Source organism: Phocoena phocoena, chromosome 14, assembly GCF_963924675.1.
Source record: "Phocoena phocoena chromosome 14, mPhoPho1.1, whole genome shotgun sequence".
NCBI lineage: Eukaryota > Metazoa > Chordata > Mammalia > Artiodactyla > Phocoenidae > Phocoena > Phocoena phocoena.
In genome coordinates this window covers 67527930-67554399 of record NC_089232.1, presented here as the reverse complement: position 1 = coordinate 67554399, position 26470 = coordinate 67527930, and the positions used below count along the sequence as shown (strand labels likewise).

General features: G+C 36.4%; 1 protein-coding gene across 1 annotated transcript in view; it reads left to right on the top strand.

The window, feature by feature from the left end:
• SPDYA (speedy/RINGO cell cycle regulator family member A) overlaps positions 1–26470 on the top strand; it is a 35319-nt gene that overhangs the window by 3230 nt on the left and 5619 nt on the right. The window contains exons 2-6 of the mRNA XM_065891385.1: positions 789–1041; positions 3059–3117; positions 5426–5511; positions 10001–10172; positions 18117–18414. Of these exons, the coding sequence (XP_065747457.1) occupies positions 807–1041; positions 3059–3117; positions 5426–5511; positions 10001–10172; positions 18117–18414 (850 nt within the window). The 5' untranslated portion in view covers positions 789–806. The remainder of the gene's footprint in view (positions 1–788; positions 1042–3058; positions 3118–5425; positions 5512–10000; positions 10173–18116; positions 18415–26470) is intronic.

The window sequence follows — 26470 nt, the reverse complement described above, 5'->3', positions numbered from 1 at the left end:
CACCTAGAGGGGTGGGATAGGGAAGGTGGGAGGGAGACGCAAGAGGGAGGAGATATGGGGATATATGTATATGTATAGCTGATTCACTTTGTTATAAAGCAGAAACTAACACACCACTGTAAAGCAATTATACTCCAATAAAGATGGTAAAAAAAGAAGATATTAAAGTGACCAATTTATGAGAATCCCTCGATGCACTTTATACCATGCATTTCTTTGCTAGAATTGTATTTAACTTTTCAATAAATAACAATCAGTGCTTGTTGAATCAGTGAGTTCTATAACATATCAAGGAATTAACCAGTTAGAAAATATGCTTTTTTGTGTGTGAGATTGCTTTTTAATATAATAATTGATGTTGATAATAATTTAGTTCTGGAAGTAGTTTGCCTTATTGTATAAAAACTTTGACCTAATATGATAAAATTGTCAATACAAGCAGAATAAAAATTATCAGGAAAAAGAATACCACAAATAGATTATAAACTCGGCATAGTTTCTATAATTTAAAATTTGGTTTTGAGTTCCCTAGTAGTCAAAGCAAAATAGTATGCAGGATTTTATTATTTGGGAAGAGAAGGCATATCAGTTACCCAAAGGAAGCATAGCTTTTCTTGGTACTAAATTCTAAAAGCAGTTTCTCATGTGAGTCATTGTCATAACTAACATTTTAGTAGCAAGTTCAGTAACATTTCCTATGACTGCATCTGATAGTGTCATCCAATCTGTTGTTTTTATATAGAAGTGAACAAGAGTGTCATAAATAACTGTGTGTTTTATTTTTACAGGAATTGTGGGAAACCAAAATGAGGCATAATCAGCTATGTTGTGAGACACCACCTACTGTCACTGTACATGTAAAATCAGAGTCAAATAGATCACATCAGCCTAAAAAATCCATTAACCTGAAGCGTCCTATTTTTAAAGATTGTTGGCCAGCATCTGAACAAAATGCACATAATAGCGACAAGTCTAAACGCCCCAAAGGACCCTGTCTAGTTATACAGCGTCAGGAAATGACTGCTTTCTTTAAATTATTTGGTAGGTTTAAAATATTGTAATAGGGGTAATTATAGAGTACTTAAAAATAAGAATATAAGATCTATTTTATCATTTTTATAATAAAGAGGATACTGTTATTTTCTATGTCAGGTTTTCTATCTCCAACCAAATCTGCCTTTTGTTTTCCTTAGTCCTTTTTTTTTTCCCCCTCAATGCTGGATTTTTGTTTGTTTTGATTACTTTTAGAGTAGAAATTCATCATCTAGCTTTTAGACTACTTAAATTCAAGTGTCAAATGTAAATTCTGGGCAGTTCAAGGTCATAGCATGAGTTTTGTTTGACCTAAAGTATAAATACTACATAAAGTCTCAGGTGAGCCAACTGACCCAGTGTCACTGGGCCTGAGGGGTTTCCCAGGACTTTCAGTGCTGAAACTGAGCAAACTGGCAAGGTTAGTCAACCTAGAGCAGTTTCAGTATTATATCTGGGGAATATTATTAAAAATTAACTATGCTTTATCATCATGCTCATATAATGAAATTGAGTTTGAATTTGTTCAGATCATGAAACAGTGCTACTTTGCTAATAAGCTTCTTAAACATAGCCAAAAAGAAACGTCTTTATAGTACTTCTACTGGCCAAGAAAGAGGATTGGTTTTTGTTTTTTGAGGTAAGGCAGTAAGGTAGACGGAATAAAGGGTTGGATAGATGGATTCTGGTAAGTATCTGCGGGACTGAATCAAATCAAGTAGCTATCACAGTCTGGCAGATCCAGGTAACAGCCTTCCTTGCTTATAGAGGAAAGCATATGCATATAGGAGGAGAGAGTTGGGGACAAGAGTGTTTGCCCTGCTGAGAGGACAGAAATCTTTAAAAAAAAAAAGGGCAAGCTGGTTAAGATGTAAAGAAAAGCAAAATAAGATAACAGAAGACAAAATGTAAATAATACAGGTAGAAAATGTTGAACTATAAAGATGTTCCTTGTCAGGATCTAGAATGCTGTTAATAAAAGTTTCCCTCTCTCTTTAAAGAGTAGAGTGAAGTTATTACCCACAAACTTCATTATTATTCGTAACTGAATGTGAGAAATAAGAGAAAATACATGGCTTTACCATTTTAGGTAATTTAAGAAATAGAAATGGAATTAAGGCAGAAATTAATTATTCTCAAAAAAGCAGTACTTATACTTGGAACTTTCCATTTATTTGACTACATTGATGATATTTCTAGGATATAACAAGAAGTTATGCTTATTTAACTTAAAATGCAGGGGGAAATGGAAAAAAGTAGATCTTTCTCAAATTATATTCTGACAGCTACCCATATATTTTGGGATTATATATTTTAGCCTTTTAAAATTGAAATGAGTGTTTCTGACCTATTTTTTGGATGTTATTCATTTTTTAACAGTATGTTTGTTGATCTTTTTGTCATACTCAGTTTTTTCCAAAATTAAATGTTAGTTATAAATAACTAATGAATTATGAATCTCCTTTACATAGATATTTTCATGTGTATTTGGATAATAGATAATTGGACAGAGATAAGTAGGAGAAGAGAAAACTCAAAACTAAAAATACCCCGTACCTAAAAGGAGAAAGTAGTTAAAAAAAATAAAATAAAACATATTTAGAAAACAGAGTATTCATTGAGTCATTATGTCTTAAAGACTTATCTTTTATCAGATTCCATTTCCACCTGTTAAAGATTGATTTTGGAAAACAGCAAAGGCTCATCTAGAGCCACCCAAGACATATTTCTAAAAGAGCTATAGAAATATTCAATAAATCAAACAGTTCTATCATTCTTCCTCCAGTCTGGGCTATATATTAAGGCAAATCAGATGGGAAGCCAAAGAATAAAGCAGTAGCTTTTTGTACAGCGCTTGCAATGGCAAACACACTAAAGAACTGAAAACTACACCTTGGACAACCCTGGTCCTGCCATTTTTGTTTGATTTCTAAGCATCATTTGTCATCTCCTTATGTAAAAATTAATTCTTCAAAAGGAAAGCACCTGTTTTCAAAAGACAAGTCATAGCTATCTTTTGTCGTAGATGACGACTTAATTCAAGATTTCTTGTGGATGGACTGCTGCTGTAAAATTGCAGACAAGGTAAATTTGTTAACAGTATAATCATTAACCAGCATTATTATGTTACTAGGCTATCAGGACTTTAATGAACCTTATTAGGATTTTATATCTTATTAATTAAGGTTAGGAAAAGAACTAGCCTACATTGCTCCTTCAAAGTGGAATCCATTAGCATACAACATAGATTCATTCTATCTATACTTGAGGCATTGTGAAATATTACTGATTAAATGACCTTAAACCCGTATCTGTTTGATTTAAAACAAGAATCAATATAGACTTAATATGTTCTTTGTTTGGGTGGTTGGGGGGTTTTTTGTTTTGTTTTGGGTTTTTTTTTAATTGAAATTTAGTTGATGCATATCAGTTACAGGTGTACACTATAATGATTGAAAAATTTTAAAGGTTATACTCCATTTATAGTTATAAAATATTGGCTATATTAGGCTTAATATGTTTTGATCAGAATTATTACTTTTTATCAGGTAATAATATCTGAGATTCATTCCACTAAGGCAGTCTGTTACACATTTTAATATTTTGTAGATAATTTAGATAAAACAGATCCCAATAATCTTGTAGAGTAAAATTAGTTTATCATGTTCTTTATTTAGGAATCAGTGTTTCATAAAAGAACATCATGATGCTGACTTATATACTAGGGATTGTGATGTTTCTATACTATTTAGGTTTAGCTGATCAGTTAGAATTTCAGCTTTATAAATGTCATCTTAGACCAGTTAGTCATATCAGAAAATTCAGCATGACTTCGTACTACATTTAAAATAACATGCTATGGGACTTCCCTGGTGCCACAGTGGTTAAGAATCGCCTGCCAATGCAGGAGACATGGGTTTGATCCCTGGTCCGGGAAGATCCCACATGCTGCAGAGCATCTGGGCCCATGTGCCACAACTGCTGGGCCTGCGCTCTGGAGCCCGCGAGACACAACTACTGAGCCTGCATGCCTGGAGTCCGTGCTCTGCAACGGGAGGGGCCACCGCAGTGAGAGGCCCGCGCACCACAATGAAGCGTAGCCCCCCCACGCTGCAACTAGAGAAAGCCGACACGCAGCAACGAAGACCCAAAGCAGCCAAAAATAAATAAATAAATAAAGTGCCAACCAACAGAAAAGGGAATGAACAGAAGACTAGCTCATGATTAAATACCCACTAATTTCATATTGATGTGAACTCTTATTTTAAGCTTAAGATAAAAATAAAATCAAGAGGGTTTTTTTAATTTTGAAAATTTTTAGAAAATTTCAAACATACAACTTATAGTAGAGAGAATAGAACAAAGACCCTCCATGTGCCTGTCATCCAGCTAAAACAATGATCAACTCATGGCCATTCTTATTTCTTCTAATCTCTCTCCCCAAACATGGATTATTTTGAAGCAAATCCCAGACACCCTAACATTTTATCCATAAATATTTAAAGATGTACTTCTAAAAGGTGAGATCTTTTTAAACATAATCAGTGTCACTGATGCTTTTAAAAATTGACAGTAATGCCTTAATGTAAAATATCCAGTTCATGTGGAGTTCTAAAGTTTAAAAGTTTACAATTTTAAGCACCTTACAGTAATTAAAGTTGTTGGACAGCAGGGGGCAGTGCCTTTAAAGTAGCCAGGAGTACTGTATCTTAACACTCAATATATCAAGAATCCTCTACTGAAAGTTACCTTGAAAATTTGGAATCACCTTTGTGGCCAAAACTGTGAAGGTAGCATGAATTAGGCATTTTATGAAAGAGAGTCTATTATCAATATATCAGTATCATAACTCGTTTTTAACTTGAACAGGCAGAACCTGGCATGGGTCCTCATAGCAGGCTAGACATATGTCTTCCTAATAGTACATTTAAAACACTTTTATTCCAGTGAAAATAGAGCCATGTTGTTCTAATTTCTGGTTAGAAGTTATTTTTCAAAAATTATTTTCAAAAGTGAGTATGGATGTCTGCAACTAACTCAAAGGGTTGAGGGGAAAAATTTTTGCATATACACATACATCAGGCCAGTGAAGGATGTATGGTTATTCACTTCATTATTATTTCAGCTTCTCTATAGGTCTGAATAGATGGTAATAAAATTTAGAGGTTAAAATTATAATTATAAAATTATACTTTAATCATAAATGATCCAGAACTGTTTCTCACTGTTCATATGGATTAAAGAAAGCCAAAAAATAAGGACTCAAATAAATAGCTAATTCTATAATAAGGATAAATAATGCTTTATTTTAGCTTATAAACATAACTATTTTAAAGCAGTTTTACTATGAAAGCAAAACATTAATATTAACTTTTAACTTTTTTCCCTATAGTATCTTTTGGCTATGACCTTTGTTTATTTCAAGAGAGCTAAATTTACTATAAATGAGCATACCAGGATAAATTTCTTTATTGCTCTGTAAGTATGCTTTCTACTAAATGATTTTTGTGCTAGTTATTTATAATATATACAATACCTTATTTAAAATAGAGGCTGTTTAAAACCTGATGTATATCTTTGAATAGGCCTTCCTGTTTAAAAGCTATATGTTTTTTACTTTAATAGGATATTCTTATGTTCTTTTCACTGGTCTTATCCTGCCATATGCCTAACATTTATTATTCAGTATTCCACATGAGTTTGTATTGTACCTTTCACATTTCCATAATTTATATAGTGTTCCACATAAATTATCCCAAATTTTCCTCTTTTGGACTTAGAGATTTTTTTAAAAGCCAGAATATTCTCTTTGAAATTTAATGTATAGTAAAAATTATCATTATTGCCCTTTTACACTGAACAGCTTGTGGAAAATGCTCTAGACATCTCAATATCAAAACCTTTTCTACCTAGTACCTGGATATAATGCTGCAGTTTGGAATATATGAATATAATTTTAAGTACCTAACTAGGGAACTACATATAAAAATATTTAAGTTGAATACCACAACAACCGTTAGCACTGAAGAATTTATTTAAAGTCTGTTTAATTCAGAATCAAAGAGTGATTCAAGAAATAGGACTAGAAGAAATTATCTCTGCATGTTTTCAGCAAACACATTTCCCCATGCATAGGAAAATATGAACTCAATATAAAATTTGAGTTGTTGATTGCTAAATGGGGGGGAAATATAATAGTATTAGCTAATATTGATATCATGTGCAAGGTACCACAAAAATGTTTTCTATAAACTCGTCTAATCTTCCCTATAAGATACATTTTTTTTTAATTATCTCCATTTTACAGATGGGGAAATTGAAACTGAGGAAGATTAAGTACTTTCCAAGGTCACAAAAGTTAATCAGCAAATTCAGGTGTGACTTGCCAATGGCCAAATTCAGCCATTTAACACTAAGCTGCTGTTTACATGTCTCTTAGTATTATATCTGTATGTTGATGCAATATCTATTTTATAGTTTTTTTTCTCACGTGAAAATTGAAAACAAACCAAAAGAAACTTTATTTAAATCTTACCAGATGCCCTAAATTGGATTTGACAAGTTTTGTAATGTTATTACCAGCAAAGCACTGTGTTACCTTACACTGTGTAGTAGCATGTCAAGTTGCGTTGCATTATAAGCTCCATATGAAAAGTAGCATGAATTATAATTTACATTTTTATATCTAATCATTCTTTTGACACCCTCACTCAATCGTTCTCATTAAATATTTTCTCAGCCACGGTTCTAACTCAACTCCTTTTCCTTTCTATATATTCTTATAACACTCTGAACTTCTATTATCATTTTCCTATATTCTCTTTCAGTTATGTATTTATTTCATACTTGATTGCCTTTTCTACTTGACTGTAGACTCCTTAAGGGCAAGGAATGTGTATCTTACTTTTTTTGCATACTTCAGTGGCTGACATAGGAGGTTCTTAATTCTTTATTTGAATAAACATAATTAACCCTATGCAAAAGAAATGGACTCTGCTCCAAGAAAAATCTATTTCAAATTAGAAGACAACTTACATGTGTAAGAGACAGATATTTCATTACCTTGAGGCTGAAAAATTGTTAATATAGAGTAGAATAATGTGGTCCTGATACTGGAGTACCATAGTCCATTATAAATTTTTCATAATCTGCAAGCATGAAAGGGGCAACCTCCAGCTCTATCTACAGTTTACTAAGAACTCTCAGGGATACTTAAGTGAGAAATTACTTTATGTAATTTCACAAAGGACATGATTTGACTCATATAACTGAATGGGTTTAACAATGAGGTGCTTTATAATAAGGTAATATATATATATATATAATGTAATATAAGGTAATATTAAAATAGTTATTTTAAGGGAGGATAAAAATATGTATGTACTCATTTTATATTAATGTAACTAAATATGAATATGCATATGGTTAAAAAAATATATAGGAGGGTATACAATTAAAAGTAAGTCTTGGGGGCTTCCCTGGTGGCGCGGTGGTTGAGAGTCCGCCTGCCGATGCAGGGGACACGGGTTCGTGCCCCAGTCCGGGAGGATCCCACATGCTGCGGAGTGGCTGGGCCCATGAGCCATGGCCGCTGAGCCTGCGCGTCCGGAGCCTGTGCTCCGCAACGGGAGAGGCCACAACAGTGAAAGGCCCGCCTACCGCAAAAAAAAAAAAAAAAAAAAAAAGTAAGTCTTCTTCATATCTCAAGACCTCGACCTCCCTCCTCAAGGACAGTTAACAGTTTCATATGTATGTGTCTAGAATAATTTTCTATATATGAACCAGTGTGTATATTACATGAATAGAGATGTACTATACACTTCTGTGCCTTTAAAATTTTTTTAATGTGAAATATTTACAAAAGAGTATATGGAATGTATACGTATGTGTGTGTAAAAGAATAGAAGCAAAACAAATACTCATGTACCCATGACTCAAGAATAGAACATTGCCAGAATCTTAGAAACTCACAGCACACAGTTTCCCAATTAGAGCCCCCTCCCTTCCACAAGTAATCATTTTCTTACTTTTCTTTATTCTATGTATATACCTCTAAATAATATATTATTTGGTTATTCCTATTTGGGGGCTATATAGTAATTATACACCATAATTGCCATTATCATTCTTCTGTAACTTTCTTCTTTTGGTTTATAATATTATTTTGAGATTCATTTCTATTGATACATGTAGCTATAGTTCATTTCATTTTCACTGCAGAATAATATTCTATTGTTTCTTATATATTTGCATTTTTTCCTACCATCTTGTTGTGTATTTTGTGTATGTCCCATTTTTTTCTTTCTTCTTTCCCCTCCACTTTAATCTTCTTTTTGATTGAGATTTTAATATTTTTACTTTTGACACCTTTTTTTCCTCTGCATGTTTGGAAATCTCACATTCTATATCTATTCTTTGAGCAATTGCCCTAGTTATTTTTAATTACAAGACCCTTAAGCATTTTAACTCTAATCACTTCCCAACTTCTATTCTCTTGCAATTCTATTAGTTCTACCTGATGCCCTCCAAAATGTTAGACATTATTATTGTTGTTTTATAAATTCAACATTTGTTTAGATTTGCCCATATATCTATATATCTTTGATTACTATTCCTTCTTGCATCTCAAACCTTCCACTTGGGATCATTTGCCTTCCTTTCTGATTGCTTTTAAGACCCCCTTTTCTTGGGTGTTTGTCTCTTAATTCCAGTATCTTCACACTTCAGGGACTGTTTCTGTTCATGGTGCCTTGTTCCCTTGTATGTTTTGTAATTTTTTTTTATTGTGAGTCGCCTGTTTTTCTTAGAAAGTCATCTATGGAGCTTGCATTGTTTCCAGTGGGAAATCTGCTCCATCCTTATCTCTGTTCCTGTGTTATCTAACATGTCTTATTTTTTTTCTCTGACTGCTTTTAAGATTTTCTCTTTATTACTGGTCCTAAGTAATTAATTATGATATGCCTTAGTATAATTTTCTTCATGTTTTGTGCTTTGGAGTTCACCAAGATTCTTTGTGGGTTTATAGTTTTCATCAAATTTTGAAAATTTTCAGTCATTATTTCTTCAAATGTTTTTTCTGTCCAGCCACCACCCTTTAGGGATTGCAATTTCACCTTTATTAGGCTGCTTAAAGTTGTCTCACAGCTTATTGATGCTCTGTTCATTATTTTTGTTTCCTTTTCTCTGTGTTTCATTTTAGATAGTTTATATTGCTATGTCTTCAATGCACAATTCTTTTCCTCTGCAAAATTTAATCTGCTGTTAACCCCACTCAATGTAGTTTTCATTGTACACATAGTTTTCATCTCTAGAGGTATACTTTCAATGTGTCTAATCTTTTTGAACATCTGGAATAATTATAACTGTTTTAGTATCCTTGTCTGTTACTTCTATCATGTGGGTCAGTTTTGATTGACTGATGATTCTTCTTATCTGTCTGGTGTTCCTGCTTTTATGCATGCCTGATTCCCCCTCAGGTATTTGACTGTAGGGAAAGACCGTAAGAATAGAGGGAACACAGTGACTAACATTCACCCAGGGCTGGAAATAGTGCCTGTTCCCACCAGCCAGACTGAAAAAACTTATAATTCACACTGAGTAATTCAGTACTGAGTACAGTTCTCAGGAACATCTTGCCTTAGTGGGGAGAAATTAGCCCTAGACTGAACATTGCTCCAGATCCACCTAACAAATCATGAAAGCAAGACTTGAAAGGATCAGACCGTTTCCATATAACTGCATCCCAGAGCCAAGCTCAAGATTGATAGGAATATAAAAGTATCCAGAACTCAACAAGGTAAAATTCACTGTATCTCTATTTTTGATCTACCTTTCTTTAATCATGCATAAGGTTGAACATCTTTTATGTGTTTATAAAAAGTTGGTGTGTGTGTGTGTGTGTGTGTGTGAACTGTCTGTTCCTGTCCTTTACCCATTTCTTTTTTGAGTTGTTGGTCTTCTTTGCTAGGTATCTGGCCAATACAGTTGAAGAAGATGAAGAAGAATCCAAATATGAAATTTTTCCATGGGCTTTAGGGAAAAACTGGAGAAAATTATTCCCTGATTTCTTAAAGTTAAGGGACAAACTCTGGGATAGAATTGACTATAGGGCTATTGTAAGCCGGCGATGCTGTGAGGAGGTAAGATTTTTACATGCATTATATATATAATCTCTGTCTTCTCTTTATGTGGTTTTCCTTTTATGTTTTTTAATGTGCTTCTAATGTTTCACTTTTTTTTTGTATATGAAGGGTAAACCATTAACCTTGATGATTACCATGAGTACAACTTTTATATTACAATGTTGATATTTTAATTTTATACCACAATAATTAAAAATTGTCATTTCTGTTTTTCAGAGCAGCCTACTTCTGTAGAAAGTATTTTTATTTTAGAGTGTTTCTCTAAAAAGATCACCAGTATATTGGGAAAGAATAGCGTGCACATTCCAAAATACATCATGGTAATAACATTGGAGCTGAATAATAATTTCCATTAAATAATTTCTGTTAAAGTATCAAAGTTTCAAGTTCCCAAGGTTAAATGTGAACTACATGGTATAAAATAAGTTTAAAAACTATACCTCTTTTCATAAAGCATACATAAAGTTTCCTTGATGCCAGATTCTATTAGTATAAAGCAGAAAGACACTAAAAGTTAAAAGATTATTTTATCTAATGTCCTGGTTTTCAGTAAAGAAAGTTAATGTTTCAAACTAAAAAAATTTGGAGTAGAAAATTAAATGGAAGGCAATGATAACTATAAGGCAGTACTAGTTCAAAGAAGTTTGGTAAATGTGGGCTAGATAATGCTGTAATTAAATGAAGTCATATGGGACTTCCCTGGTGGCGCAGTGGTTAAGAATCCGCCTGCCAATGCAGGGGACACAGGTTCAATACCTGGTCCAGGAAGATCCCACATGCTGTGGAGCAACTAAGCCCATGTGCCACAACTACTGAGCCTGCGCTCTAGAGCAGGGGTCGCCAACCCCTGGTACTGGTCCACAGCCTGTTAGGAACTGAGCAACACAGCAGTAAGTGAGCAGAGCAGTGGGGGAGTGAGCGAAGCTTTGTCTGCCGCTCCCCATTGCTCGCATTACCACCTGAACCATCCACCCCCACCAGTGGAAAAATCGTCTTCCATGAAACCAGTGCCTGGTGCCAAAAAGGTTGGGGACCTCTGCTCTAGATCCCATGAGCCACAACTACCGAGCCCACACGCTACAACTACTGAAGTCTGCGTGCTCTAGGGCCCGTGTAGCCACAACTACCGAGCCTGCATGCTGCAACTATTGAAGCCTGCGCACCTAGAGCCCGTGCTCTGCAACAAGAGAAGCCACCACAATGAGAAGCCCGCGCACCGCAAAGAAGAGTAGTCCCCACTAGCTGCAACTAGAGAAAGCCCGCGTGCAGCAACAAAGACCCAACGCAGCCAAAAAAAAAAAAAAAAAATGAAGTCATATCTAGTTTAATGACTACAGGCCAAAGGAACCAATTAATGGATTAGTAGTGTCAGACCTGAGGGGAGACTTCAGAGGTGTGTCACAGAACTCTGCCCAGAATTAACCTTGTTAATTATATTTATTAATGAGATGAAGATATTGCAGTTATGCATATTTGTGGATTAGGATTGTTGAATGTTGGGGGAAATGCAAGGATTCAGAAATAACTTAGAGGACTGTGCAGCAGGCCAAGTCTTTACAAGATTATATTCAATAGAAAAATATGAAAAGTTAGGTATGTATGACCCATCTCCCCAGATTAATGGATCCTTATTAAGGAATTTAAAGGACTCATTCCAATTACAGGGCATTGAAAAAGTCCTGTCTTGTTATTTTTTGTCACTACCTCCCTAGGTGAGGAGTGGGTAATTTGCGCACCTGTTGCCATCCTTGATGTGATAGCGGGCCTTATTTGAACACTCTGATTTTTTCAAAGTAAATGCTTCAAACCCTGTAGAACACTCAGCTAAGTACATGGAGGGGGCACTGGAGGCAGAAGAGGCCGGGATAGGCAATGCTTCCTCATGGCAGGTTGCTTACCCACTCCTAAAATACAATGACTAGCATTTTAACTGCAACAACTTTATTCTGCTGGAGCTGGAATTACCTCAGTTGCTGGCACCAGACAAAGAGACAGAGAGTTATGTGGCTTAATGGTGTATGTATAAGAGACTACAAAGTTTTAGACACCTGGAAAGTCAGTTGTGTAATGGGATTTACAGAAAAGTTTAGTCTCTCAAGGCTTCAACACTGAAAACTAACAGATCTCTCTCCTGATTCCAGATCTGCATATCCAATTTTTAATTTACATTTCATTATCTAGTAGATACCTCAAACTTAACATGCTGAAAATTGAGTTTTGATTCCCCCACATAGATCTCTACACTTGCTCCTCCTGCAAACTTCCACATGTTAATAAATAGCAACTTAATCAGTCTAGTTGTTCAGGCCAAAAAACTGTCACCCTAGACTTTTTTTTTCCACATCTATACCTTAAAGAAAATCCAGCATCCTACCATTTCTCACCACCTCCACCACTAAACCCTACTTTAATTGTCATCTCTTGCCTCAACTATTGTCATAACTTTCCAAATAGTCTCCCTTACAATCTTTCTTCCCTATAGTCTATTCTTCATAGCAGATTTAAAGAGTTAATCTTTTAGAAAATCAAATCATGTCTCCTTTACTCAAAAGCCTCCACAGGCTTCACATCTCACATAGAGTAAAAGACACAAAGTACTTATCCTGGATCCACATGGTCTGCCAACTCTCCTCCTTTATCACTTTCACTTCATCTCCCATCCTTGTTCATTTCACTGCAACCACTCTGGCCTACTTGCTATTCTTCAAATGCACCAAGGACACTCCCACCTCAGGGTCTTTGCATTTGCCATTCATATTACCTGGAATGCTTTCCCCCAGAAATTCATATGCTTCACTTCCTCACTTCATTCAGGACTCTGCTTAAATGTCACGTCAGAGAAACCGTTCTTTACCACCCTATACTGAGTAGTAACTCCCTCAGTGGAATAAAAATTGAAGAGTCCAGTTGACTTTTGGCGGTACCAAGAAAATTAAGTGGGGAATGAATCGTCTTTTCAACAAATTGTGCTGGAACAACTGGATGTCCACGTGCGAAAGAAAGCACTTGGACCCCTACTCTCTATTATATATAAAAAGCTAACTCAAAATTTATCAAAGACCTAAATTTAAGAGCTAAAAACTATAAAAATCTTAAAACATAGGGGTTACATCTTCATGACCTTGGATTAGGTTTCTTAGATACAATACCAGAAGCACAAGCAAGAATAGGAAATATAGATAAAATGGACATCATCAAAATTTTAAACTTTTGTTCTTCAAAGGACACCATTAAGAAAGTGAAGAGACAACCCACAAACTGGAAGAAAAATTTTGCAAATCATCTGTTTTATAAGGCACTTATATCTAAAATATATAAACAGCTCTTACAACTCAGTATTAAAGAGACAACCCAATTTTTTAAAGGGCAAAGGATCTGAATATGTATTTCTTCAAAAAAGATACTCAGATGGGCATAAAAGCACATGAAAAGATGCTCAACATCATTAGCCATCAGAAAAATGCAAACTCAAAAACACAAGGAGATATCACTTTACACCCACTAGGATGACTATAATTTTTTTTTAAAAAAGACAGACAATAACAAGTATTGATAAGGATGTGGAGAAATTGGAATCCTTATACACTTCTGGTGGGATTATAAAATCATGTAGTTGCTTTGGAAAACAGTCTGGCATTTCCTCAAAATGCTAAACAGAGTTACCATATGACCCAGCAATTCCACTCCTAGTTTTATACTCAATAGAAATGAAAACTATGTCCACACAAAAACTTGTGCATGAATGTTCATAGCAAGCAGCCTTATTCATAATAGTCAATAGTTGTGCAAACAGTCGAAATGTCCAGCAGCTAATTAATGGATCGACAAAATATCTATACAATGATATATTACTTGACAATTAAAAGGAATAAAGTACTGATACATGTTACAAAGTGGATGAACCCTGAAAACATTATGCTAAATGAAAGAAGCCAGTCCCCAAAGGACCACATATTGTATGGTTTCATTTATATCAACTGTGAAGAATATATAATCCAAAGTGACAGAAAGTGGTTGCCTGGGGATGAAGGGAGAGAAGCATGCAGTAACAGTGCCTGACTTGTAGGCGCTCAGTAAATATAGCTGACTGACAGAATGAATGGAACTTAAAGCTTCTGATTCTTTTTCATACCTTCTTATCTATGAAGACAAACAACAACAAGGACCTAATGTATAGCACAGGGGACTATATTCAATATCTTGTAGTAACCAATAATGGAAGAGAATCTGAAAAAATATATAAACTGAATCACTTTGCTGTAAACCTGAAACATTGTAGATCAACTATACTTGATTAAAAACTTTTTTTAAATAAACAAAACTATAAAACAATTCTTGGGCTTCCCTGGTGGTGCAGCGGTTAAGAATCCGCCTGCCAATGTGGGGGACATGGGTTCGAGCCCTAGTCTGGGAAGATCCCACATGCCGCGGAGCAACTAAGCCCATGTGCCACAACTATTGAAGCCCGCATGCCTGTAGCCCGTGCTCTGCAGCAAAGAAAAGCCACCACAATGAGAAACCTGTGCACCACAATGAAGAGTAGCCCCCACTCGCCGCAACTAGAGAAAGCCCGTGTGCAGCAACAACGCAGCCAAAAATAAATAAATTTTAAAAAAACTTCTTTTATTTTTATTTTTTGGATGTTGGGGGTAGGGATTTATTAATTAATTTATTTTTGCTGTGTTAGGTCTTCGTTTCTGTGCGAAGGCTTTCTCTAGTTGTGGCAAGCGGGGGCCACTCTTCATTGCGGTGCACGGGCCTCTAACTATCGCGGCCTCTCTTGTTGTGGAGCACAGGCTCCAGACGCGCAGGCTCAGTACTTGTGGCTCATAGGCCTAGTTGCTCCGCGGCATGTGGGATCCTCCCAGACCAGGGCTCGAACCCGTGTCCCCTGCATTAGCAGGCAGATTCTCAACCACTGCGCCACCAGGGAAGCCCTCCAAAACATAATTCTTTACCGAGCTCACCTAGCACTGACCCTTATCCAGATAGATAAGCTAGATAAAGATAAGATCTTTTTTTTTTGGTTGTTCCAACCAGGTACCTTTGAATCATGTTGGTGTACAGAAAAAGAAATTACCTAGTAGATTTTATCCTGTTCTCTTAAGTATTCATTTAACAGCTAATTTATGAGTAAGACACTAAGTTCAGTGTTGTGGAGGTTTATTATAAAGAAGTATTACATCATCCTTGCCCTGAAGTTTGCTGCATTATAGTAGCAAGACATGCTGTTAGAAATTTAGTTTTCTATGCATTTGTTATTAAGAGTCCAGTACTGGCATACTGTCAACCCATTTTTTAGTCACATATCCTAAAATAAACTCAAGTTATGATAGTAGCCACAAACTGGCTTACAGTAATTATACACTTGCATTGTGCTTTACAAATTTATATTTTCATATAAATTATCTTCTTATCCTTACAAAAATACTTGTGAGGACCAAGGAGGTTGAGATTTACTCAAGATCATATATCAGTTAAGTGGCAGAGCCAGAACTTGACTTCACATCTAATGGCTTCCCAGTGTTCTGTTTTCTCTGACATCTAGCCTCCATCTCTTATGTTGGTTAGTTTAGAAAATGCACTTATATCTATTATGTTATCTCAGGAATTAAATAGCATAATAGGTAAGTGTGCATGCATTTTTCTAGGTGGGTTAACATGTGGAGAGACTATGATGCCTAGCTTATTGCAGAAAGAACAGTACCAAATCTTCTATATTGTGCCCTTTACTTCATGTTTCCCTCTGCTCTTTTCACTAGACTTTGCTATATAGGATTCCTACAAAAATCATATTGCTGAAGGCTCATAATGTTAGTGGCCTCTAATTCTAATATATTTTCATCTATCATTAAAAATATTTAATGACTGCATAATATTGTGGAGAAGGCATTTGAAAGTGGTGTATGAGAAACTATTCCTGTCCAGAAGGGGCTTTCGGCAGAATAGGTTACATGCATAAAAAGGTACATCTGGGGCTTCCCTGGTGGCGCAGTGGTTGAGAGTCCGCCTGCCGATGCAGGGGACATGGGTTCATGCCCTGGTCCGGGAAGATCCCACATGCCGCTGGGCCTGTGAGCCATGGCCGCTGAGCCTGCGCGTCCGGAGCCTGTGCTCCGCAATGGGAGAGGCCACAACAGTGAGAGGCCCGCGTACCGCAAAAAAAAAAAAAAAAAAAGGTACATCTGAGTGCTAACGTTTACATGCTGAGTCCTAATATAGCATTAATAATAAAACAAGAAAATCTGAAAGCTGGAGTTTCTAGAAAGGTGGGACTTACGTTGGGCATTGAAGGAAAAGAAATACTAAGACAAATAAAGGGAAAGGTATTCCAGACATGAGCAATAAAAACAGAAATGCTGAGAAAAATAGTAGATAAATATGGAAGGAATAAGAAAATTTGATATTCTACTTCCTCACCTTGGGTATCTCTGCACCTAGTTTTACATTGGCATAGAAATGTGTATATTTAGAGTTAATATCTTTATTTACTTCTACCTTTTAAAAGATATATAACTTTATTACATGTCTTTGGTTGAAAACTGTTTTGAAGGATTTAAGAAGTAGATTATAAAATAAATCCAATCCTAAAGTACACTTTAAAAATTAGGGTTGCTAGTATTCTTTATGCATTGTCTTGGGGGAGGCACAATAACCCTATTTTCTGAGGGAATCAGCTTTAATCTGGGGGTTTTAAGGTTTTCATTCTTCACAGCAAAAGCCTTCTTTCCAAACAAAATTTTACACACAATCCCCCAAATTGAGGTCCTCCACCTGCTGTGTCTTCCCTTAGCCCCTCCTGCGACCCCTAATGTTGTCTGTGAAACCTAGGGCTCCTCAAACCAGTTTGAAAATCACTCGTCTAGGCAATTAATAAAGCACTGTCTGTCTTTTTTGAATAATAATTTTGTCTAGATACTTGAATAAAATAATTTTTTTTAAAGCACTGTCTAGCTCTCAAATTCTACAATTCTCATTTACCTTGGGTCACTGATAACCGCAACTAAACATTTTTGCTTAGAAGTAACATTCTAATATTCTGTTTAGAAGTTTTAGACACCATGAGGTCAGCAGGTAGGTACACTTCGCTAGCTTGTCTTAAATGGCTATCATTCGCTAATATCATTTCATATTGTTTACTATGTGATAAGGATTTTACACATATTTAACCTTCAGGACAATCCTATGAGGCAGATGGTATCCCCAGTTTTCCATATGAAGATATTGAGGCTCAGAAAGGTTAAGTAACTTGCAAAGTATCATACAACTAGGAAGTGGCAGAGCCAGAATAAGAAACTAAGTCTATCCTGACTCTAAAGGCAGTGTGTTCTCTAACCGACCTTAGAGAACAGTGCCTGAGAGGTAGTGTGGAATCTTGAGTACTTTCTGATAATCCCTCATCTAATCCTTGCAACAACCCTCTGCAATAGACATCATTATTCTCTCCATACCACAGACAAGAAAATAGGAACCGAGAGGTTAAGCACCTTACCTGTGTTTTCATTCACCATATCTCTCGCTGTGATTGCAAACATGTTAAGATTAGCCTAACATACATAGCTGGAAACCTCAATTAAAAATATTGTTTTCAACCCAGTACATTCCAGAGAATTATGTATTGTTTTGGACTAACTGTATTATTTTTCCCAAACCTATAATATCCAGAATTGAAAAACCTGGAAGGTTGCTTCAGTTCTATTTCCTGTTTGAAATAATTTAAATACTTTGTCAATTATTATCTTACGGATCCAAGCAATGAATCACTTTATAGGTAATATAGCCTTATCTGGAAATGCTTTTTTTCTAAAAAAAAAAAAAATCGGTGACAGATTTTTAGATCTAGTTTTACAGGTAGCTTGTTCTTGATTTATAATTTTTATTCTTAATTTTACTAAATTTTAAAATCTTATTAAAATTCTAAAAGAAAGCTTTCCACCATAGGTTATGGCCATTGCTCCAACCCATTATATATGGCAACGAGAACGCTCTGTGCATCACAGTGGAGCTGTTAGAAACTACCACAGAGATGAAGTTCAACTGCCCCGGGGACCTAGTGCCACACCGGTAGATTGTTCACTCTGTGGTAGAAAAGGAAGATACGTTAGACTGGGATTGTCTTCATCATCATCTTCATCCAGTGATACAGGAGAGGTGGTGGAGAAACATTTTCAGGAATCACACAACTCATTCCCAATGGACATAATAGTTGATCCTTCTCAAGCTTATAGCTGTTCTCAAGGTATGACTTAAGAGATATGTCAGAATTAGATCTATGAATGTTATTAATAAATCCAAGTTATCTATTGACCAGTAGTCAGTCCTTATAGGCAGGAGTACATAATTATTTATATACTACAACAATATGAGTTAAAGTAGTATTGAAAGTTTTCCCCTTCTCAAGTACTGCTTTTTGTCTTGGTATTGTTTTGTGGTAGCTTACCTAAACTAAGAGATTTTTAATGTGATTTTTGTTAAACTGAAACCTAATTCACCATAGATCTCAAGTATTTTAAGAGCCTGAAGCATTTTCTTTGAAATGTTTATTTTATTCAAAAGAAGTTTTAAGAAGAGAATAAATTTACTTGTAATCTCACCAGGCAGCTTTATCAGTAATTAACTATTGGTTTCTTTTACACACTTTTTAAAATTGGGATAAAATTGACATATAACACTGTATTAGTTTTAGGTGTATAACATAATGATTAACACAATAAACTTAGTTAACATCCATCACCACACAGTTACGGTTTTTTTTCTTGTGATGAGAACTTTTAAGATACACTCTCTTAGCAACTCTCAAATACACAATCTTGTTAACTTACACAATCTTGTTAACTACAGTCACCATGCTGTAGATTATATCTCCAGAACTTATTTATCTTATTACTGGAAACTTGTACTTTCCACTACCTTCACCCACTCCCCCCGCTCTCCCCGCCTCCTCTGGCAACCACCATTTGGTGGTGTATCTATGAGTTCAGGTTTTTAAATTTATTTTTAATTTTTGTTTAATATTTATTTATTTAGGCTGTGTCAGGTCTTAGTTGCAGCGTGTGGGCTCTTCGTTGCCGCGGGCAGGCTTCTCTCTAGTTGTGGTGCACAGGCTCCAGAGCGCGCAGGCTCAGTCGCCCCGTGGCATGTGGGATCTTAATTCCCTGACCAGGGATCGAACCCACGTCCCCTGCATTGGAAGGTGGATTTGTAACCACTGGACCACCAGGGAAGTCCTGAGTTCAGCTTTTTTTAGATTTCACATATTATAAGTGAGATCACACAGTATTTGCCTTTCTCTGTCTCACTTATTTCACTTAGCACAATGCCCTCAAGTTCCATCCGTGTTGTCACAAATGGCAGGATTTCCTTCTTTTTTAAGATATATAGATATAGATATATAGATATAGATAGATAAAAAGATAGTCACATTTTCTTTATCCATTCATCCACTGATGGACACTTAAGTTGTTTCCATTTCATGTCTTGACTATTGCAAATAATGCTGCACTGAACATAGGTGTGGGTGTGCAGGTATATTTTCAAGATAGTGATTTTGTTTCCTTCAGATAATACCAGAAGTGGAATTGCTAGAACATATGGTAGTTCTATTTTTAACTTTTTTAGGAACCGCCATACTGTTGTACATAGTGGCTGCATCCAACAGTGCACAAGTATTCCCTTTTCTCCACATCCTCACCAACACTTGTTATTTCTTGTTAACAGCCATTCTAACAGGTGGGAGATGATATCTCATTGTGGTTTTAATTTGTATTTCCCTACTAATTAGTGATGTTGAACACCTTTTCATGTACCTGTTGGCCACTTGTATGTCTTCTTTGGAAAAATGTCTATTCATTTCCTCTGACCATGTTTTTTTTTTTCTTTTTTTTTTTGCGGTACACGGGCCTCTCACTGTTGTGGCCTCTCCCATTGCAGAGCACAGGCTCCGGACACGCAGGCTCAGCAGCCACGGCTCACGGGCCTAGCCGCTCCGTGGCATGTGGAATCTTCCCGGACCAGGGCACGAACCCGTGTCCCCTGCATCAGCAGGCAGACTCTCAACCACTGCGCCACCAGGGAAGCCCTGACCATTTTTTAATTGGATTTTTTTTTTCTGTTGAGTTGTTTGAGTTCTTTATATATTTTGGATATTAACCCCCTTGTCAGATACATGATTTGCAAATATTTTCTCCCATTTGGTAGGTTGCCTTTTCATTTTGTTGATGGTTTCCTATACTGTACAGAAGCTTTTTAGTTTGATGTAGTCCCACTGTTTATTTTTGCATTTGTTGCCTTTGCTTTTGGTGTGAAATCCAAATAACAGTTGCCAAGACCAATGTCAAGGACCTTACCCACTGTTTCTTCTAGGAGTTTTGTGATTTCAGGTCTTACATTCAAGTCTTTAATCCATTTTGAATTAATTTTTGTGCATGGTGAAAGATAGTGGTCCAGTTTCATTCTTTCACATGTGGCTGTCAAGTTTTTCCAACCCCATTTATTGAAGAGACTATCTTTTCCCAATATATTTTTGACTTCTTTGTCATAAATTAACCGTATGTGTGCGTTTATCTCTGGGCTTTCCATTCTGTTCCACTGATCTACGTATCTGTTTTTATGCCAGTACCATACTGTTTTGGTTACTATAGCTTTGTAATACTATACACTTTTCTATTTCTATTGTAAAAAATAGAACCATACTATATCTATGCTTGCTTTTTTTTTCACTTACCATAAAGCATTTCCCGATGTCATTATTTAGTCTTTGAAAACCTGATTTTTAGTCATGACATGCTATAAGTACCACAATTTATTTGCATATTTCTTTTTTGTTGGGATTTAAGTGGTTTTGAACAATGGTATTTTATATTAATTTGAAAATAATCGCATGAACTGGAAATACTTTGTCAACCACACCCTAATTTTCATTTAAATTATTATTTATAAAGGTTGAGTACCTCTCTGACATTTCTCGATTTGAAACAGAACCAGAATGACATTCTACCAGCAGTGATCCTTTTTACTTCTTATAATGCCTGTGTCCCAGATTTTCACCCATCTGAAGATGGGACTGGCAGATTTCTTATGGTTCTCTCTAATTCTATAATGAGACTCACATTATTTCAGAGTTTCACCTATTTATTTTTACCACATTCTTACGAGATTAGCAGTCGCTACTGAAGTTTTACTGAGAAACTAGACTCTTAAGACTCCTGAAGGTAGGGGTCTTGCCTATTTGTGTTCCATTCCCTGGCCATAGTAATCACTGAACAAATTTGACTGACAGTATAGTCTCTTCCCTTGTAACACCTCCAAGCATTTTTATTTGTTCACTCATATTTGAAAGTAAATAGGGTCTATCATAGGCTAAATGATAAGAACTTCCTTTTAGCATCCTTCCCCTCTCTCCTAGCCCCTTTGCCTACAGTCTTTGATCCTCATAACAGGTAAGATTTACTAGATATTTAAAATGTTCCATGCAATGTGTTAAGGATTTTACATTCATAACCTCACTTAATATTCACAGCCAACCCCAAGGTAAATACTAGTATCTCCACTTTGTACATAAGGAAACAGAGGCTTAGAGAGGTTAAATCATTTGCCCAAGATGACTGAGTGACACTTGAACCCAGGTTTGACTCTACTACAACCTGAATTCCTGTGATGCTTTGCTACCCCCTTTGATGAAATCCTGCCTTCAGTAGTGAAAATAAGCTGCCACAGAAGTCTTCTAGCAGATTGCTAAGGACTAAAGAATTGGTGAAAGCATTAAGAACAAAGTCCCTGGCCCTGAACCAAGATGGCGGAGTAGAAGGACATGCTCTCACTCCCTCTTGTGAGAACACCAGAATCACAACTAGCTGCTGGACAATCATCGACAGAAAGACACTGGAACTCACCAAAAAAGATACCCCACATCCAAAGACAAAGGAGAACCCACAATGAGACAGTAGGAGGGGCACAATCACAGTAAAATCAAACCCCATAACTGCTGGGTGGGTGACTCACAGACTGGAGAACACTCATACTACAGAAGTCCACCCACTGGAGTGAAGGTTCTGAGCCCCACGTCAGACTTCCCAACCTGGGGGTCCGGCAAAGGGAGGAGGAATTCCTAGAGAATCAGACTTTGAAGGCTAGCAGGATTTGATTGCAGGACGTCAACAGGACTGGGGGAGAAAGAGACTCCACTCTTGGAGGGCACACACAAAGTAGTGTGCGCATTGGGACCCAGGGGAAGGAGCAGTGACCCCAGGGGAGACTGAACCAGACCTACCTGCTAGTGTTGGAGGGTCTCCTGCAGAGGTGGGGGGTGGCTGTGGCTCACCATGGGGACAAGGACACTGGCAGCAGAAGTTCTGGGAAGAACTCCTTGGAGTGAGCCCTCCCAGAGTCTGCCATTAGCCCCACCAAAGAGCCCAGGTAGGCTCCAGGGTTGGGTTGCCTCAGGCCAAACAACCAACAGGGAGGGAACCCAGCCCCACCCATCAGCAGTCAAGCAGATTAAAGTTTTACTGAGCTCTGCCCACCAGAGCAACAGTCAGCTCTACCCACCACCAGTCCCTCCCATCAGGAAACTTGCACAAGCCTCTTAGATAACCTCATCCACCAGAGGGCAGACAGCAGAAGCAAGAAGAACTACAATCCTGCAGCCTGTGGAACAAAAACCACATTCAGAGAGAGACAGACAAGATGAAAAGGCAGAGGGCTATGTACCACATGAAGGAACAAGATAAAACCCCAGAAAAACAACTAAATGAAGTGGAGATAAGTAACCTTCCAGAAAAAGAATTCAGAATAATGATAGTGAAGATGATCCAGGACCACGGAGAGAGAATGGAGGCAAAGATAGAGAAGATGCAAGAAAGGTTTAATTAACAAAGACCTAGAAGAATTAAAGAACAGAGATGAACAATACAATAACTGAAATGAAAAATACACTAGAAGGAATCAGTAGCAGAATAACTGAGGCAGAAGAACGGATAACTGACCTGGAAGACAGAATGGTGGAATTCACTGCTGTGGAACAGAAAAAAGAAAAAAGAATGAAAAGAAATGAAGACAGCCTAAGAGACCTCTGCAACAACATTAAACACAACAACATTTGCATTATAGGGGTCCCAGAGGAGAAGAGAGAGAAAAAAGACCAGAGAAAATATTTGAAGACATTATAGTTGAAAACTTCCCTAACACAGGAAAGGAAATAGCCACCCAAGTCCAGGAAGTGCAGCGAGTCCCATACAGGATAAACCCAAGGAGGAACACACCGAGACACATAGTAATCAAATTGGCAAAAATTAAAGACAAAGAAAAATTATTGAAAGCAGCAAGGGAAAAACAACAAATAACATACAAGGGAACTCCCATAAGGATAACAGCTGATTTCTCAGCAGAAACTCTACAAGCCAGAAGGGAGTGGCATGATATACTTAGAATAATGAAAGGGAAGAACCTACAGCCAAGATTACTCTACCCGGCAAGGATCTCATTCAGATTCTATGGAGAAATCAAAAGCTTTACAGACAAGCAAAAGCTAAGAGAATTCAGCACCACCAAACCAGCTCTACAACAAATGCTAAAGGAACTTTTCTAAGTGGGAAACACAAGAGAAGAAAAGGACCTACAAAAACAAGCCTAAAACAATTAAGAAAATGGTTATATGAACATACATATCAATAATTACCTTAAACGTGAATGGATTAAATGCGCCAATCAAAAGACACAGGCTGGCTGAATGGATACAAAAACAAGACCCATATATATGCTGTCCACAAGATACCCACTTCAGACCTAGGGACACATACGAATGAAAGTGAGGGGATGGAAAAAGATAGTCCATGCAACTGGAAATCAAAAGAAAGCTGAAGTCGCAATACTCATATCAGATAAAATAGACTTTAAAATAAAGAATGTTACAAGAGACAAGGAAGGACACTACATAATGATCAAAGGATCAATCAAAGAAGAAGATATAACAATTATAAATGTATATGCACCCAACATAGGAGCACCTCAATACATAAGGCAACTGCTAACAGCTATAAAATAGGAAATTGACAGTAACACAGTACTAGTGGGGGACTGTAACACCTCACTTACACCAATGGACAGATCATCCAAAATGAAAGTAAATAAGGAAACACAAGCTTTAAATGACACAATATACCAGATAGATTTAACTGATATTTATAGGACATTCCATCCAAAAACAGCAGATTACACTTTCTTCTCAAGTGTGCACAGAATATTCTCCAGGATAGATCACATCTTGGGTCACAAATCAAGCCTCAGTTAATTTAAGAAAATTGAAATCATATCAAGCATCTTTTCTGACCACAATGCTATGAGATTAGAAATGAATTACAGGGAAAAAAACGTAAAAAAGACACACAAACGTAGAGGCTAAACAATACGTTACTAAATAACCAAGAGATCACTGAAGAAATCAAAGAAGAAATCAAAAAATACCTAGAGACAAATGACAATGAAAACACGACGATCCAAAACCTATGGGATGCAGCAAAAGCAGTTCTAAGAGGGAAGTTTATAGCTATACAAGCGTACCTCAAGAAACAAGAAAAATCTCAAATAAACAATCTGACCTTACACCTAAAGGAAGTAGAGAAAGAACAACAAACAAAACCCAAAGTTAGCAGAAGGAAAGAAATCATAAAGATCAGAGCAGAAATAAATGAAATGGAAACAAAGAAAACAATAGCAAAGATCAATAAAACTAAAAGCTGGTTCTTTGAGAAGATAAAGAAAATTGATAAACCATTAGTCAGACTCATCAAGAAAAAGAGGGAGAGGACTCAAATCAATAAAATTAGAAATGAAAAAGGAGAAGTTACAACAGACACCACAGAAATACAAAGCATCCTAAGAGACTACTACAAGCAACTCTATGCCAATAAAATGGACAACCTGGAAGAAATGTACAAATTCTTAGAAAGGTATAACTTCCCAAGACTGAACCATGAAGAAATAGAAAATATGAACCGACCAATCACAAGTCATGAAATTGAAACTGTGATTAAAAATCTTCCAACAAACAAAAGTCTAAGACCAGATGGCTTCACAGGTGAATTCTATGAAACATTTACAGAAGAGCTAACACACATCCTTCTCAAACTCTTCCAAAGAACTGAGGAGGAAGGAACACTCCCAAACTCATTCTATGAGGCCACCATCACCCCGACACCAAAACCAGAAAAAGATACTACAAAAAAAGAAAATTATAGACCAATACCACTGATGAATATAGATGCAAAAATCCTCAACAAAATACTAGCAAGCAGAATCCAACAACACATTAAAAGGATCATACACCATGATCAAGTGGGATTTATCCCAAGGATGCAAGGATTCTTCAATATATGCTAATCAATCAATGTGATACACCATATTAACAAATTGAAGATTAAAAACCATAGGATCATCTCAATAGATGCAGAAAAAGCTTTTGAGAAATTTAACACCCATTTATAATAAACACCCTCCAGAAAGTGGGCATACAGGGAACCTACCTCAACATAATAAAGGCCATCTATGACAAACCCACAGCAAACATCATTCTCAATGGTGAAAAACTGAAAACATTTCCTCTAAGATCAGGAACAAGACAAGGATGTCCACTCTTGCCACTCTTATTCAACATAGTTTTGGAAGTCCTAGCCATGGCAATCATAGAAGAAAAAGAAATAAAAGGAATACAAATTGGAAAAAAAGAAGTAAAACTGACACTGTTTGCAGATGACATGATACTATACACAGAGAATCCTAAAGATGCCACCAGAAAACTACTAGAACTAATCGATGAATTTGGTAAAATTGCAGCATACAAAATGAATGCACAGAAATCTCTTGCATTCCTCTACACTAGTGATGAAAAATCTGAAAGAGAAATTAAGGGAACACTCCCATTTACCATAGCAACAAAAAGAATAAAATACCTAGGAATAAACCTACCTAGGGAGACAAAAGACCTGTATGCAGAAAACTATAGGACACTGATGAAAGAAATTAAAGATGATACCAACAGATGGAGAGATATACCATGTTCTTGGATTGGAAGAATCAGTATTGTGAAAATGACTATACTACCCAAAGCAATCTACAGATTCAATGCAATCCCTATCAAATTACCAATGGCATTTTTTACAGAGCTAGAACAAAAAATCTTAAAATTTGTATGGAGACACAAAAGACCCCAAATAGCCAAAGCAGCCTTGAGGGAAAAAAATGGAGCTGGAGGAATCAGACTCCCTGACTTCAGACTATACCACAAAGCTACAGTAATCAAG